The sequence below is a fragment of the Aotus nancymaae genome, unplaced genomic scaffold, assembly GCF_030222135.1.
Source record: "Aotus nancymaae isolate 86718 unplaced genomic scaffold, 86718_ANA_hifiasm-v0.15.2.pri h1tg000064l_1, whole genome shotgun sequence".
NCBI lineage: Eukaryota > Metazoa > Chordata > Mammalia > Primates > Aotidae > Aotus > Aotus nancymaae.
The window spans coordinates 8132590-8151126 of record NW_026988479.1 but is presented as its reverse complement, the minus strand read 5'-3'; the positions used below and the strand labels follow the sequence as shown (position 1 = coordinate 8151126).

The window sequence follows — 18537 nt, the reverse complement described above, 5'->3', positions numbered from 1 at the left end:
GAGAATAGAATCCAAACTCAAATAGAAACAGCCTTGCCCCAACTGCACTGCCCATGCCTTTAGGGCAGGTACTAAGTCTTGCTAGGCTTTGTATCTCGACACCAAGAATGCACTAAACGTCCAATTCAGTGAAGCATTACAAACCTAACTCAATTTTCAGAAAAATCATTGTTATTACAAGATTCTAAAAGTGAGAATGATAATGAGCCTAAGTCATAAAGGGTTTAGTTTATCAAACATTATTTTCAGTCTGTCTTCTTTACTTGAAAATTCCTCCCAACTTTGAGTACCTCAGAGAAAGCTTCAACAAGGGTTCTGGATACCTCTGCTCTCAAGAGTCACTTACTTTTAATTCAGCCAGCTTATCAACATAAACTTGCTTTGGCTGGTCTTCTCCATCCTCATACAACCAATTTTCAGTATCTTCTAGTTTTAAAGTAAAATTGTTACGATCCTAATGAAAAAGAAAATATTATAATAAGGTCAATCAAAAATCAGTTACATCCCCAATGCAGTCACAGGCACAGAATACAATGATGTGTATCTGGGATTTGCTTTAAAATACAGAGGGCAGTCAGGCACGGTGGCTCATGCCTATAATCCCAGCACTTTGGGAGGCCGAGGCAGGTGGATCACCTGAGGTCAGGAGTTGGAGAACAGCCTGGCCAACATGGTGAAACCCCATCTCCACTAAAAATACAAAAAAAAAAATTAGCCAGGCATGGTGGCAGACACCTGTAACCTCAGCTACTAGGAAGGCTGAGACAGGAGAATCACTTGAACCTGGGAGTGGAGGCTGCAGTGACCCAAGATGGAGCCACTGCAGTCCAGCCTGGGTGACAGAGCAAGACTCCGTTTCAAAAAAAAATAAAGTAAGATAAAATACAAGGGGAGTAGGGAGATTGGAGATACAGAAAACAAGGCTGGAAAACGTTGTTCCACTTGATAGGTATGGGGGGTTTTATTATATTATTCTCCCTGCCGTGGAGGACTTTGAGTATGTTCAAAAATTTCAGAATTAAAAACAGCATTTAAAAGCAAGTGCAGGCCAGGCACGGTGGCTCAAGCCTGTAATCTCAGCACTTTGGAAAGCCGAGGTGGGCAGATCACCTGATGTCAAGAGTTTGTTCGAGACCAGCCTAACCAACATGGAAAAACACTGTCTCTACTAAAAATACAAAATTAGCCAGGCATGGGGGTACATGCCTGCAATCCCAGCTACTCGGGAGGCTGAGGCAGGAGAACCCCTTGAACCTGGGAGGCGGAGGTTGCAGTGAGCCAAGATCGTGCCACTGCACTCCAGCCTGGACAATAAGAGCAAAACTCCCTCTCAAAAAAAAAAAAAAAAAAAAAAGTGTGCACTTGGTCACCGTAGCTCACACATGTAATCCCAGCACTTGGGGAGGTTGAGGTGGGTGGATCACCTGAGATCAGGAGTTCAAGACTAGCCTGGCCAATACAGTGAAAGCCCATCTATCTAAATACACAAAAATTAGCCGGGTGTGGTGAAGCAGGCCTGTAGTCCCAGCTACTAAGGAAGCGAGGCAGGAGAATCACTTGAATCAGCGAGGCAGAGGCTGCAGTGAGTCGAGATCATGCCACTGCACTCCAGCCTGGGTAACAAGAGCAAAACTCCATCTCCAAAAAATAAATAAATACAGGTGAGTTAAGTACCCATCAACCAATGAGTAGATAAAGAAAACATGGTATATACACACTATGGAACACTACTGAGACATAAAAAAGAACAAAATAATGTCTTTTGCAGCAACTGCAGGGAGCTGGAGGCCACTATTCTAAGTGAAGTAACTTGGAACTAGAAAACCAAATACTGTATGTTCTCAGTTATAAGCAGAAGCTAAGCTATGGGTACGCAGGGGCATACACAGTAATATAATGGACTTTGGATCCAGACTCAGAAGCAGGAGGACAGAAGAGGCGTGTGGGATAAAAAACTGTATCTTGGCCAGGCGAGGTGACTCATGCCTATAATCCCAGCACTTTGGGAGGCTAAGGCAGGCAGATCACGAGGTCAGGAGATTGAGACCATCCTGGCCAACATGGTGAAACCCCATCTCTACTAAAAATACAAAAATTAGCTAAGCATGGCGGTACGCGCCTGAAGTCCCAGCTTCTCGGGAAGCTGAGGCAGGAGAATCACTTGAACCGGGGAAGCGGAGGTTGCAGCGAGTTGAGATCTCGCCACTGCACTCCAGCCTGGTGACAGAATAAGACTCCACCTCAAAAAAAAAAAAAAAAAGGTCTTGGGTACGACATACAGGACATAGGTGACAGGTGCACCAAAATCTCAGAATTCACCACTATATAATTCATCCATCTAACCAAAAACCACTTGTACCCAAGAGCTACTTAAATTTTTTTTTTTTAAATCAAAAATTGTGAGTTAAAATGAACAGGAAAAAGTGAGCTTTTATAATTTAAAGAAAAATACAAGGTAAGTAACAGCATTCAAATGTGTCAAAAGTGATTTGTGAACATGATACACAAAGACTAAACTGTGCAAAACACTGTACTGAGAGAGAAATATATAAAATTGTGACCCCAACCAAAAAATACCCATTTTTAATAATTCTACTATACACATATAGATGCAGACTTCCCTTCTAACCCACTTAAAGATGTTTCCAGAAGACACACAGTAGTTAGGCATATTGCAGCAGACACTTACATCTTCACTCACAAACTTCTCATATTCACCACTAAGCTTGTCTCTCATTTCATACACATATTCCTCGACAGCATTCTTAGCATCATTCCGCTCCTTCTCCAGTTTATCTTGCATGATCATCTTACCCTGAGAATAAACATTATGTACAAATTAATTAGCCATTAGGACAACTGAGATCATTTCCTCTTAATACTAATATAATTATAAAAGTAGAGACTCTTTCTTCCCCAAATCCTTTTAGTTCTGCAAGTCACAAAACAAAGGCAAGTGGGGAGACTAATCTCAACAAACTTTGAATATCAAAAAGTTTTGTGGGTGGGATTTAAAAAAACAATAGAAATATCAAGGTGTAGATACTCAAAAGCAAAATTAAATAATTAAAGACAAGAGAACTTTAAAAAAACTATTGGTTCAATGTCACTGATATCCTCTGCTGAATTATTATGAGATATGAAGAAAAATCAAATTCACTCATGCACTATAAATGCTGAAGTTTCTGTAAGACAAAACTATTCTAAGATCCAGTGGAAACCTGGTAAGAAACCTCACGGACAAAAATTAATTCAATATATGTGCTCACAGATCCCAAATCATGCTTCACTCAGTAAGAGTTACTGTATCTACATACTGACTGGCAACGGAAAAGGAATAAGCAAAATACTACTACCATTAATGCTGTATTTCTCCTGCTGATCAACTTCCAGGACCACCACCTCAAATATCCCAATCTCTAGTGAACAAATATACCTACATATTCAAAAATTAACAATACCTCCCCTACACCAAAGACATTATATGTCAAATATTTCATAACAGAGCTTCTAGCAATACATATTAGTACCAATGTAAAAGTACCAATGTAAAATGCCATGGGATCTATTGCTTCAACTTGCCCTTACAATACCACACAAAAGTCTAAATTATTTTCCCCAAGTCCAAACAATCAAAAATGCATAGTTACTAGACACAGAGTCTGAACACCATGGTAACATTAATTTGTTAGCTCACTGTTCCAAAAGACTTTAAGTAACAACCTCATTTTCAATGTACAAGTTGAGCATCTCTCTGTCTATCTGCCATAATAGCTGATTCTCAATTGGCAGGTCCACAGTACTAGTCTTCACTTTTGCCTTCTTGGCTTGGGGTGGTTGGTCCATCTTTTTGTCCTTTGATCCAGCTTGAGAGGTCTAAAACAACAGAAATCATTAAAAACAAACATATATACAGACTACCTTAAACTTCAAAATGGGTCATGTTTGAAAAGCTGCTTTTACTTTTTTACTTTGTTCTTTGATGATGACCTAAGTAACTCTGGACTACCGTAACATCTAAGAAAATAAAAAATAAGTAAATAATGTTATGAGGTACCAAATTCATAAAAATGGAAGCAGAATGGTGACTGTCAGGGGTTGGGGAGGGGAATAATGGAAAGTTATTTATTGGGTATGGAGTTTCAGTTCTGCAAGATGAAGTTCTGAAGATTAGTTACACCACAATGTCTATACACTTAAAAACGGTTAAGATGGTAAATTTTATAAAATACTAACAATCTCCCATAATCCCTTATCAACATATAATCACTATTAAAAATTTTTCTCCTACTTTTATTTAAACATATAGACATGCAAATGAAGTTAGTGGGGAGGAGGGTATGAAATTTTTACTGATCAGCCAGATGCCTATAATCCCAGAACTTTGGGAGGCTGAGGCAGGTGGATCACCTGAGGTCAGGAGTTTGAGACCAGTCTGGCCAATATGGTGAGACCCTGTCTCTACTAAAAACACCAAAAATCAGCCGGGTTTAGTGGTGGGCACCTGTAATCTCAGCTACTCAGGAGGCTGAGACAGAAGAATTGCTTGAACCCAGGAAGTAGAAGCTGCAGTGAGCCGAGATCACACCACTGCACTCCAACCTGGGCAACAACAGCAAAACTCCGTCTCCCAAAAAAAAAAAGGAAATTTTTATGGATCAGTAACATATTGGTAATGTGATTTCAATAATATCTACAACTATTTACATTCTCACAAGGAGAAACCTCATTCTACTGCACCCAATCCACAAATGAGAATTCATTTAATGTCATCTCACTGTTACTTCAGTATGAGTTTCTTTTAACCTTTTTCAGACACTTACAAACCATACTTAACTACTTTCTCAAACTGCCTAATAATATTTTATCCACTGTTTTCTTAGGATTGCAGTGATTTTTCCACTCAAACAACTGACTCTAGTTTTTTTCTGACTGTATTGTTTGTCTATATATAAGTTTTTACTGTCAAATGTATCCATCTTTTGAGATTACTTATTTGTTTTCATACTTTGAAAGCCCTTCCTCAACCACAGATTAAAAAAATATTCACTTCAACCTTTTTCCTTTTCAACTTTCAACTTTGGAATTCATCTGGAATTCAATTTGTTCTATGATGAAGTAAAACTTTAATGTCATTTCTCCACCTCCTATCAAACTAACTTAAGTCAGCTGCTGAAATTTATCTATCATTTCTATTTCATTTGCCTTAGAAGCAATACTATGAAAAAGGCACTTTAGTTTTGAGCCATCCCAAGGAAGCCTAGATAACTAATACCTCTAGAACTTCCCACAGCTCAAGGGCATTGGGGAGGGGCTGTCACTTCTCCCTTCTCTCCACCCATGTTCCACAAACACATAAGAGAACAAGTACTTGTCTCTGCCACTGCTAGCCCCATCCCACCCAACAACATAAAGGGTTTTCCATCTTGAAAAAGGCCTGACCCAACTAAAGAATCTGTAAGCACAATTTCCTGTCCATTTTCTTAATATTACTTGCACAGCTAAAGGAAAGCAATTTATTTTTGTTAATTGACATAAAAATATAACAGACTTAAGCCACTTTAAGGTTCTTTCAAACTTTTTCTTTTTGAGACGGAGTCTTGCTATCTGTAGCCCAGGCTGGAGTGCAGTGGTGTGATCTCAGCTCATTGCAACCTCTGCTTCCCAGTTCCTGGTTAAAGCAATTCTCCTGCCTCAGCCTCCCAGGTAGCTGGGATCACAGCCGCACACCACCATGCCCAGCTTATTTTTGTATTTTTAGTAGAGACTGAGTTTCACCATGTTGGCCAGGCTGGTCTTGAACTCCTGATCTCGTGATCCACCCTCCTTGGCCTCCCAAAGTGCTGGGATTACAGATGTGAGCCACTGTGCCCAGCCTCTGTCAAACTTTTTTAAATGCCACTTTTAAATTAGAAAATTTTTTAAATCAGAAAATTTTTAAAATTAGAAACTTTTTTAAATTAGAAACTCCTAAGATGTGAGATTATACACTGCAATTTTATAACTTAAGTATTTTCAATGCTAAAAAAAATTTAAACATCATAACTCAAAATTAAAGAATTAGGTTGTAGGCCGGGCGCGGTGGCTCAAGCCTGTAATCCCAGCACTTTGGGAGGCCGAGGCGGGTGGATCACGAGGTCAAGAGATCGAGACCATCCCGGTCAACATGGTGAAACCCCGTCTCTACTAATACAAAAAATTAGCTGGGCATGGTGGCGCGTGCCTGTAATCCCAGCTACTCAGGAGGCTGAGGCAGGAGAATTGCCTAAACCCAGGAGGCGGAGGTTGCGGTGAGCCGAGATCGTACCATTGCACTCCAGCCTGGGTAATAAGAGTGAAACTCCGTCTCAAAAAAAAAAAAAAAAAAAAAAAAAGAATTAGGTTGTAAAGAATTCAAAAATGTTACTACTTATTTTGAAATAAATACGTTATTTACATTACTCACAAAATATATTTAAATCCATTATTCCAATATTTGAAATAACTTTTTTTTTAAGATGGAGTTTCGCTCTGTCACTCAGACTGGAGTGCAGTAGCACAATCTCAGCTCACATAACCTCTGCCTCCCAGGTTCAAGATACTCTCATGTCTCAGTCTCCCGGGTAGCTGGGACTGTAGGAGCGAACCACCCCACCCGGATAATTTTTGTTATTTTTAGTAGATAATGGGTTTCATTCATTGTACTGGCCAGGCTGGTCTCAAACTCCTGACCCCCAAGTGATCCACCCACCTCGGCCCGCCAAATTTCTGGGATTACAGGTGTGAGCCACCGTGCCAGGCCCATGTCTTTTTATTAAAAATATGTTATTTTGGATGGGTTTGGTGGCTTACACCTATAATCCCAGCACGTCGGGAGGCCGAGGCAGGTAGATTCACTTGGGGTCAGGAATTCAAGACCAGCCTTGCCAACATGATAAAACCTTGTCTCTACTAAAAATACAAAAATTATTCAGGCCTGGTGGTATACGCCTGTAGTCCCAGCTACCTGGGAGGCTGAGGCATGAGAATCACTTGAACCCAGGAGGCAGGCAGGGGCTGCAGTGAGTCAAGATCATGCCACTGTACTCTAGCCTGGGCAACAGAGTCAGAGTCCATCTCAAAAAAAATAAATGAATAAAAAATAGGCCGGGCACGGTGGCTCAAGCCTGTAATCCCAGCACTGGGAGGCTGAGGCGGGCGGATCACAAGGTCAAGAGATTCTAGAGACCATCCCGGCAAACATGGTGAAACCCCATCTCCACTAAAAATACAAAAATTAGCTAGATGTGGTGGCACATGCCTGTAGTCCCAGCTACTAGGGGACTGAAGCAGGAGAACTGCTCGAATCCGGGAGGCAGAGGTTGCAATGAGCCAAGATAGCGCTACTGCACTCCAGCCTGGTGACAGACCAAGATTCCATCTCAAAAAAATAAAAATAAAAATAAAAATATAAAGGCATGGATCAGAACACTGAAAATTTTGGAAAAAAATTCAGTTCCATTATTGTTTATCAGTAATGAATAAACTACGGGTAGAATGACTCAGTATAAGCCGTTCGAAAACTAGCATAAATAAATCACTAGCCTAGTAAAACTAGGATTCCTGAGTGCTTTCTTCCCATGCATCAACCAGAAGAGAGTTTAAAGGCCATCTTGCAAATGGCACACTACAAACCACTACAAAATTTTGCTAAAAAAAAAAAAACAGTTCAAATAAATTAAGCACTTCTAGTGTAACTATCTTTCAAGACACTGCCCTTCAGCCAAAACTACATACTTTAAAAAGACTGCAATGCATACTCTAAAACACAAACTCAGCTGGGTGTGGTGGCTAATCCCAGCACTTTGGGAGGCCTAAGCAGGTGGATCACCTGTGGTCAGGAGTTCAAGACTAGACTGACCAACATAGTGAAACCCCACCTGTACTAAAAAATACAAAAAAATTAGCTGGACGTGGTGGCAGGCACCTGTAATCCGGCAGAGGCAGGAGAATCACTTGAACCCAGGAGGCAGAGGTTGCAATGAGCCGAGATCACACCACTGCACTCCAGCCTGGGCAACAGAGCAAAACTCTGTCTCAAAAAGAAAAAAAAAAAAAAAACCATACACACACACCCCCCCCATACCTCCATTTCTTCAGACTCTGCCTTATTTTCTGCTGGTGTCTGCTGCTGTTGCTCTTCAATATGTGGTTCCTCCTGGTCCACTTGCATCTTCTGAAAAACAGGGCAAATTAAATCCTGCAATTAGGAAAGCCTACGCAACCTTCATTACACACTGACAAAGTCACATGGTACGAAATTCCTGCTGAATTACAAGGAATCAGAAGGCCTACACTTAAACTCCAGGTAGGCCACATTACCTAGAATACAGAAGTTTTCCTCTCTGGATCTCAGTTATCTGTAAAATGAGGGTAACACTTGCCCTCCCTACCCTTACATAAACAAAAATGACTGTGGAATTGCTTTGCGTACCATTAAGTACTCATAATTCACAATGTGGCATCATTTAATCATCAGAATACAACCTGAAGAGAGCATAAGCTTCTCCAAGGTTCCTCATAGGTATTTTCTCACAAAGGTTCCCACTTTTTCAAACAGTTCCTAAGTCAGCCTCTCTTTATCCTCAAAATCATGACCACTCCATTTGCTCTGGGAGGTGAACATGTTAAAATTACAAAGCCTAAGAATAATGAAGAAAGAAGAGGTTTGTGGAGAGCCTGAACCAGTGGTTCTCAATGCCTGCAACATATTAGAATGACCTGAGAAGCTTTTAAAACTACTGCTACCTGGGCCTCACCAGATCAACTCCAATAAAATCTATGGGGATGAAACCGAAGCATTTGTATTTTTTCTTTTTTATTTCCTCGACATAGGGTCACACTGTGTCACCTAGGCTAGAGTGCAGTGGCACAAACAGAACTCACTGCAGCCTCAACCTCCTAGGCTCAAGCAATCCTCCTGCCTCAGCCTCCCATATAGGTGGGACCACAGGTGCATGCCAATACACTCAGCTAATTTTTGACTTTTTGTAGAGATGGAGGTCTTACTATGTTGCCCAGACCAGCCTCAAACTTCTGGGCTCAAGTGATCTTCCCACCTCAGCCTCCCAAAATGCTGGGATCACAAGTAATTTGTAGTTTTATAAAGCTTTGATTCTGATGCACAAAGACAAGACCCAGTGCAGAATTCCAACAAATGAGTGTACAATCTATCCTACTTTTGAAAATAATTAACTGAGATGCAGAGCATTCTTCAATAACCAGAATCAAGAATAAGTTGAGAAGTGCATGAAAGGAGAAATCAACTGTGTTCCATTTCTATACACATTCTGCATAAAAATCTGTTGCCGGTTCACTTATATTGGAAGAAGAGGAAACATACAAATCCACTCTCACTCTGTCCCAATGTTCCTCCCTTGACACAAAGTCTACTTGCTATAATTTCTAGACAAGTCACCTCTGGGCCATCACAAATAGTATACAATGTCTACATTACCTCTTCCTCCTTTGTATTCTGATCTGTTTCCATTGGCTCCTCATTTTCCTCAGACTTGTGTACCTCCACTAAGGATGCACTGGACACACTAAAAATGCCATGGACATTGACTCGAACTTTAACTTTCACTTTTGAACTGGAGCCATCAGACTGAGGAGTGACTTTCTGAACTGAAAACTGAGCTAGGGACATACGAGAGACAAAAGAACACATAACCAAAGAGGATGAATTCAAGCAGGAATATATGCCTACATTGCTAGATTATGTCTACTTTTCAATGATGGGTCAGTAACATGATGCTTTAAATAAGCAAAATAGGTCCTCCTAAAATCTTATTAAAATCAGATTTCGCTTTCCTCTTTCACATATCTAACTCTTCATTATCTTGCCCCAATTAAGAACTCAAATATCTCCCAATTCTTTCATTTATTTCTATTTATCTTTATATGCTACTTTCAGATAAATTCCTAAAACAGATTTTTCACATTCTCCTCTATTGAAAACAAAACAAAACAAAAAATAATACATTTTCTTTATTTCCAGAACTCTGACAAGTATAAGTTATCAGTTATTCCTGGTTTTATAGATGGGGAAAACAGAACAGGTTAACTTTCCACAGCTTCTAAATGACATTCGGGATACTCCTAATACTTTACCCATATATTCTAGGTCTTTATAGTATAACTAGTTTCTCTCTCTTCTCAACTAGTATTATTTCCACATAAGAGTGTCCCAGAGTCTATAAAAACTAGATAACATGGTTCTAAAACTTAGGATGTTTTGAAACTGTATCACTGCACTTGTTCTTTTTACTATGCCAGCTCTCTGAGTAGGTAAGTTTTTTTTTTGTTTTGTTTTGTTTTTTAAATGGAGACAGGGTCTCACTGTGCTTCCTAGGCTGGTCTCAAACTCCTGGGCTCAAGTGATCCTCCCACATTAGCCTTCCAAAGTGTTGGGATTACAGGTGTGACCCACTGTGCCTGGTTTGTTGTTGTTGTTGTTGTTGTTGTTTTGCTTTTTTATTTTTTAATTTCCAATTCTTTACTTACCTATAGCAGGATCTGGATAGGGCAAATCTTGAGGAGAGCTGTAATAGGCCTCAAGAGTGAACGGTTCCTTTCTATAAAATGTAAGGACTTTAGAGAAAGGAGCAGCATGATTTTTGGAAAAGACTTCACAGTCACTGAATGGAGGAAAAAAACAAAAACACAACTTCAGGATATTCCTAATACTTTACCCATATATTCTAGGTTTGTAATTACTGTATAGTGATAGTTTCTCTCCCTTCTCAGTTGGCATTATTTCCAGATTATAAGAGTTCCCAAGAATCTTTATATATAAAATCAGTAAAAAAGGAATATACATCAATCAGCATATAAAAGGCACCGATGGTTTCAGCCTAATAGTGAATTAACTTTAGGTATATAAATGAGTAATAAACATGATACCTTGACCCTTCTTCAGCTGGAGAATTCCATCTCAGAGATATTGGATATGGCACTACATCTGTGATAGAAAATTCTCTGACTTTGAAAGCAGGCGATAAAATGGCACACTAAAAAATAATTTTCAAAAATTCCATTTAACAAATACAGACATTATAAACTGGTATCACTAAACCTACAAATGACTTCAGAAAATCAACGGTCTTTTTAAAATATTTACATTAATTAACAGTGTCTCAACAGTTTTACAAACTTCTATCATGTCAATTACCTAAATAATCTAGCTATTCCTTATTCTTCCATTAACCCCAACCCTTATTTAATTGATGTACACTATTTCATATAGATGTAGGCAAAAGCCCAAACTCTAGTCATACTTCAGGCTCAGACTTACCTGTTTCCAGTCAATTAATTCATCTTATGTGCCACAGAGGGCAATTACTTTTAAGAACATCACCTCTATCTATTTTAAAACAAAGGTTTTGGCATCTCAACACCTTGAGATCACCCTGAACTATAGATACATAAACCACTGCCATCTTGTTATAATTATTTATAAATGGTTACCTATAAAAGAAAGAAAATTCACCTGCAATGCACAACCTCGAGTGACAGCTTCATCAGCATTTAATGTTGTACTAAGTTCTTTACCAAAAAATTTGCTGATCTTCTCTTTTACCGCAGGGATTCGTGTAGCACCACCAACTATCTCCACTGCATAAATATCTTCTTTCTTTAACTCTATTTTTAAAGAATTAACATTTTTTTAATGAAATAAAAGAACAATAACATCTTATAATGATGAAATTACTCAGATGTGTAACAAAACTCCACTCCCTCACCCACCTCCACAATGCACATACACTCATGCCCACACTCACAGAGGCATGTGGCATCTGGAAACAAGTAGGCGCTTTGATTCTCAAAATAATGAGGGAAGTGTAGCATAACAGTGGGATTTAGGAGGTGAGGGCCAGGAATACTCAATGTCCTGCAGTGTACAGGTCCTGAATCTCTCATACAATCTCACACAAAGAAGTGTTAAAACATTAACAGACCAAACATTCAAGTATGCTAGCCATTATGAAAATAAGAGGGCCTCAAAACACTGAGTTATTCTGACCTGGCGTTAAAGAAAAAAAAAAAGGTACTGAGAATCATATCCAGCCACTCCAGTGTTCTAATCCAGAGCATAAATATACTCCACAATAATTAAAACACAGGTGGAGGCCGGGCACAGGGGCTCACACCTGTAATCCCAGTACTTTGGCAGGCTGGGGTGGGTAGATCATCGGAGGTCAGGAGTTAGAAAACAGCCTGGCCAACATGGTAAAACCCTGTCTCTACTAAAAATACAAAAATTAGCCAGACATGGTGGCACATGCCTGTAATCCCAGCTACTGAGGAGGCTCCAGTAGGAGAAATCGCTTGAACCCAGGAGGTGGAGGTTACAGTGAGCTGAGATCATGCCACTGCACTCCAGCCTGGGTGACAGAGCAAGATGCCATCTCAAAAAATAAAATTAAAACAAAATATAAAATAAAACACAGGTAAAGTTTCTTGAGGTCAGAAAGAAAGAAGGTGTGTATCAAAGATCTGCTGTTGTTCATAAAATACTTCTGAATATCACCTCATTTCCTGGTGACATTTTATCTAACAACCATTGATAATATCTTGAGAAGGGCTATTTAAAGAAATGGGCTTTTCCAGTGTGGAAATAAGCCCATTTGCCATCATCACTAATTAAAGAGGAAAGCCTGTGCCAAGCTGACAGCGTATCTCAAAAATCTGAAATAACAATCAACACAACAGTGAAGTCCAGGTAAACGCACTGTCAAACAAAGTTTTTAGGAAAATTAGTATATATTCCTGAATCAAACAGCCTTTTTAGCCTGAGACAAAATTAAAGCATCTTGTTAAATAAGTATGTGGTTATCATACCTTCCCTTTGCTGCAGCTCTCATCCAGCCAAGGAAGAAATTCACTGACAGAAAAGCTTACAAGACTACAGTATCGGCATAGCTAAAGACAATTTTTATTACCATGAAATAACTGTAAGGCTTACAACTTTCCATCTGAATTCAGTTTATTGATGAAACTTTTATTAGATTTCCCTAGACATTTCAAAAGATTACTTTGGGCAGGGGGAAGATGCAGATAAAAAGAAGCTTAATATATCACCACTGAATTACTTACTATAATAAAAATTTGTATCACTGTTTGCAAAAATAAGATAATAAATAACAATTTCCAAAGAGTCTGAGGTACAAAAATACTTACTGGCTTGTTCCAAAACACCTCGAAGTGGTGGCTCCACTCTAGCTAAGAGATCACTGCACATCTCCAGAAATTTGCCTCTATTAAAAAAAAAAAAAAAAAAATTAAATCACATTCCACTGTTATGTGGACTGCATGGCTGCAATAAAAAAACAGGTAACAACAAGTGCTGGCAAGATGTGGAGGCACTGGATCCCTCATACATTCCTAGGTAATAGAAAATTAAAATGGTGCAGCCACTTAAAGTGTTTGGCAGTTCTTCAAGATGTTAAACAGGGTTAGCATATGATTCAACAATTCCAATCTAGGTATATAGCCAAAAGAACAGAAAATACATGTTTACACACAAAACTGGTCTATCGATGTTCACAAGCAGCCATTGTGCTCCTAATAGCCAAAAATCAGAAACAACCCAGATGCCTATCAACTGTATGCAGCAATAAAAATAAATGAATATAATAAGAGGAACTGATACACATCACAACATATGAAAACACTATATGCTGGGTTAAAGAAGCCAGCCAAACAAGAAGACATATTTATGTAAAATATTCAGAATAGGTAAATCCAGAGAAAGGAGACTAGTGGCTACCAATGACTAAATGGAGGCAGAAGAGATAGGAAGGACAGCTAATGAGTACAGGGTCTCTCTCTCTCTCTCTGGAATGCAATGGCACGAGCTCAGCTCACTCTCACTGCAACCTCAGTGAGCTCCCAGGCTCAGGTGATTTTCCCACCTTAGCCTCCTAAGTAGCTGGGTCTAAGGCATGCACAACCATGTCTCTTTCTTTATATTAATATACATTTTCAGATCTTTCAGGTTTACAGAGAAAGGTTTAGTTTTTTTTGATAACGAGAATCCCCATATATCCCTTCCTCACCCCCAGCCCAGTTTCCCTATTAACATCTTACATTAGTATGGTACATTTGTTACAATTAATGAGTCAATGCTGATAGATATGATAGTTTCTATTACTGTTCTGAGTTTTGACAATGCCTAAGTATTCACCACTTCAGTAACATACAGAATAGTTTCACTGCCCAAAACTCCTCCTGTGCTCCAACTATTCATCCCTCCCTGCTCCAAACTCCGGGTAATTGACTGTTATATATTGTCTGCATAGTTTTTGTTACTGTTGCTGTTGTTATTGTTGTTTAAGACATGTAGCAGAGGAGGTCTTCTGGGGCTACTTGTCCCTAACAAGATGGAGTTTCCCTCTTGTTGCCAAGGCTGGAGTGCAATGGCACAATCCCAGCTCACTGCAACCTCCACTTCCCAGGTTCAAGTGATTCTCCTGCCTCAGACTCCCAAGTAGCTGGGATTACAGGTGTGCACCACCACACCTGGCTAATTTTGTATTTTTTTTAGTAGAGATAGGGTTTCATCATGTTGGTCAGGCTGGTCTACAACTCCTGACCTCAAGTAATCCACCTGCCTTGGCCTCCCAAAGTTCTGGGATTACAGGTGAGAGCCATCATGCCCAGCTGTCTGCAGTTTTGCCTTTTCCAAAATGTCACAGAGTTGGAATCCTATGGTATGCAGATTTTTCAAATTGGCTTCCTTCACTTGGCAATATACATTTAAGGTTCCTCCTTGTCTTCACAGCCTGATTGCTCATTCGTTTAGTGTTTCTTTAAGAAGTAGTGAAAATGTTCTAAATTTTAGTTGTGATGATGGCTGCCAAGTTCTACAAATATACTTTAAAAAAAAGTTTTAAATCATTGAATGATACATGTTAAAAGGGTGACTTCTGGATGGGTGCAGTGGCTCACGCCTGTAGTCCCAACACATCAGGAGACTGAGGCTTGAGCCCAGGAGTTCAAGACCAGACTGGACAACACAGCAAAACCCCATCTCTACAAAAAATATAAAAAATTAGCCAGTGGTAGCTTAGTAGGTCATATCTGTAGTCTCAGCTACCCAGGAAGCTGAAAAGCAGGAGGATCACCTGGGCCTGGGATGTCGAAGCTATAGTAAGCCATGATCAAGCCATTTCACTCCAGCTTGGGCAACAGAGATACTGTCCCAAAAAACAAGGGAAAGGAGGTTGACTTTATTAAATTACATCTCAATAAAAAGAATAGTAGGCCGAGCACAGTGAGCCACTGCGCCCGGCTGGCAGAAGTTCTTTGATAGTTTCTTTTTAAAAAGTTCTATTGCAATATGATTTACATGCCATAGAATTCACCCATTTAAAGTATATAATTCCAGTCCAGGTGAAGTGGCTCTCGCTTGTAATCCTAACACTTTGGGAAGCCGAGGAGGGTGGTTGAGCTCAGGAACTTGAGACCAGCCTGGGCAATATCGCAAAATCCTGTCTCTACAAAAAATACAAAAATTAGCCAGGCATGTCACTGCACACCTATAGTCCCAGCTACTTGGGGGACGGAGGTGGGAGGATCTTCTGAACCTGAGAGATTGAGGCTGCAGTGAGCCAAGATCGTACCACTGCACTCCAGACTGGATGATAAAGTGAGACCTTGCCTCAAAAAGAATTTTAAAAATTAAAAAGATAAAAATAAAGTATGTAATTCTTGACTTTTGGGCATGAGGTTTGGTACAAAAATATTTTTAAAGTATACAATTCAGTGACTTAATATGTTCAGAGTTGTGCAAGAATTGCCACAATCAATTTTAAAACATTTTCAGTCTAAAAAAGAACATTTTCATCACCCTTAACTGTTACTTTCCTCAATCCCCACAGCCCTAGGCAATCACTAAATCTACTTTCTGTCTCTATATAGATTTGCTGATTCTGGGCATTTCATATAAATGGAATCATACAAAATGTGGCCTTTTGTGACTGACTTCTTTCATTAGTATGAACTTTTCAAGGTTCACCCATGTTTTAGTATGTATTTGTATAAAATTTTTTTCAAGTGCCAAATAATATCCCATTGTATGGACTTAGCATGTTTTATTTACCCACTTACTTCTTCAATAAGTTCATGAACATTTGGGCTGTTTCCACTTTTTGGCCACTATGAGCAGTGTGATGAACATTCACATGAGTTTTTCTGCGGACATGTGTTTCCATTTCTCTTGAATATGTATCTAGAAATACAACTGCTGAGTAATGTGATAATTCTATGCAGATTTTTTTGGTTTCGTTTTTGAGAGGGTTTCCCTCTGTCACCCAGGCTGGAGCACAGTTGTACGATCATGGTACACTGCAACCTCCATCTCCTGGGCTTAAACAATCCTAAAACAAAACTAGGTAACAAAATATGCCCACAAACCTCAGAATACATATAGGCAGAGACAAACCACCCACAACTACAATTCCTGCTTAGTATCAGCTCTGTGCAAAATAAACAGAAAGAAACAAAAGGGTATATAATTGACCTGAAAACTCCAGAATAACCTAACTCAGAGGGCCAAACTGAAAACAGCAGCTGAAATCAGCAGGGCTTGGCATGCTACAAAACAAGAGTAAAAGGCCCTCAATAAGGTATTTTCAGGGACCATAGCAAACTGGGACCAACCTAAAGTTACCTTCAAAGGTACCTGACAAAAAAATCCAAACGAAGCAAGATAACACAGTAAACACAAAAGAAGGGCCGGGCGCGGTGGCTCAAGCCTGTAATCCCAGCACTTTGGGAGGCCGAGGCGGGTGGATCACGAGGTCGAGAGATCGAGACCATCCTGGTCAACATTGTGAAACCCCGTCTCTATTAATACAAAAAAAAATTAGCTGGGCACGGTGGCGCGTGCCTGTAATCCCAGCTACTCAGGAGGCTGAGGCAGGAGAATTGCCTGAACCCAGGAGGCGGAGGTTGCGGTGAGCCGAGATCGCGCCATTGCACTCCAGCCTGGGTAACAAGAGCGAGACTCCGTCTCAAAAAAAAAAAAAAAAAAAAAAAAAAAGAAGGTAAGAGGGAGGGAAAACATCTCAGAAAGCTAAGCCACATTTTAAAACTATTTCACAAAAAAAACAAAAGAAAGGCTCACACCTATAAACCCGGCACTTTGGGAGGCCAAGGCGGGTGGATCACTTGAGGTCAGGAGGTCAAGACCAGCCTGGCCAACATGGCAAAACCCCATCTCTACTAAAAATAAAAAAATTAGCTGGCCGTGGTAGCATGCGCCTGTAATTCCAGCTACTCAGGAGGTTCAGGCATTAGACTCATTTAAACCTGGGAGGTGGAGGTTGTAGCAAGCTGAGATCATGCCACTGCACTCCAACCTGTATGATCTACTGAGATTCTGCCTCAAAAACAACAACAAGCAAATCTATGGAGACAGAAAACATATTGGTAATTGCCTAGGGTATAAAGGGAAATGGAGAGTAAATGCTAATAGGTACGAGGTTTCTTTTTGGGGTGATAAAAACATTCTAGAATTAAATAGTGGTCACAGTTGCACAACCTTGGAATTATACACTTTAAAATAGTAACGTTTTATGGTATGTGATTATATCTCAATAAAAACTATACAGAAAATGAAAGAACAAATCAGAATTAGAAAAACCTAGAAAAGAATCAGAAATAAAAGAATAAATGTCAGGCCAGGCACAGTGGCTCACGCCTGTAATCCCAGCACTTTAGGAGGCCGAGGTGGGTGGATCATGAGGTCAGGAGATCGAGACCATCCTGGCTAACACAGTGAAACCCCGTCTCTACTAAAAATACAAAAAATAAGTTGGACGCGGTGGCACACACCTGTAATCCGGGCTACTCGGAAAGCTGAGGCAGGAGAATCACTTGAACCCAGGAGGCAGAGGTTGCAGTGATCATGTCACTGCACTCCAGCCTGGGTGACAGATCAAGACTCTGTCTCAAAAAAAAAGTAGCTATTTTTATTCCAAAAAGAAAAAAAGAAAAAAAAAGAATCAATGTCAGAAATGAAAACTAAACAGTACACAAGAGCAATGCCATGAAGGATTGGACCAAGAATGGCAAATATAGAAAATAGACAAACTAAAAAAAAAAAAAAAAAAAAAATAGAAAATAGGCAAGAGAGATCCAACATAATTATGTAAGAATTCCCCCCACCCAAAAAAAAAAAAACAGCACTAGAACAGAATACTAGACAATATAATTCAAGAAAACTTAAGAAAATTTAATTAAACTTAAATTTGTAATGTCAAACTATATAATGAAAAGCCACATTGCATACCTGGAATAAAACTGATGCAAAATATCCAACATCAAAACATATTGTAGTAAAATTATTGAGCTTTCTTTTTTTTTTTTCTGAGACAGGGTCACACACTCATCACCCTGCCTAAAGTGCAATGTGGTGTGATCATGGTTCGCTGCAGCCTCTACTTCCTGAGTCCAGGTGATCCTCCCAACCCCAACTCCCAAGTAGATGGGACTACAAGTGAATGCCACCAC

The 18537-nt window shown here is 39.6% G+C and overlaps 1 protein-coding gene across 2 annotated transcripts in view; it reads right to left on the bottom strand.

Moving 5' to 3' along the window:
• Positions 1–18537, bottom strand: part of HSPA4 (heat shock protein family A (Hsp70) member 4) — a 57694-nt gene that overhangs the window by 6344 nt on the left and 32813 nt on the right. The window contains exons 8-16 of one of the 2 annotated variants that reach the window (XM_021677474.2): positions 13201–13277; positions 11510–11661; positions 10924–11030; positions 10525–10658; positions 9476–9657; positions 8105–8194; positions 3724–3876; positions 2690–2815; positions 347–454 (exon numbers count right to left, since the gene is read on the bottom strand). In XM_021677474.2, the coding sequence (XP_021533149.2) occupies positions 347–454; positions 2690–2815; positions 3724–3876; positions 8105–8194; positions 9476–9657; positions 10525–10658; positions 10924–11030; positions 11510–11661; positions 13201–13277 (1129 nt within the window). The remainder of the gene's footprint in view (positions 1–346; positions 455–2689; positions 2816–3723; positions 3877–8104; positions 8195–9475; positions 9658–10524; positions 10659–10923; positions 11031–11509; positions 11662–13200; positions 13278–18537) is intronic. The other variant, XM_021677475.2, reaches the window with a different exon arrangement.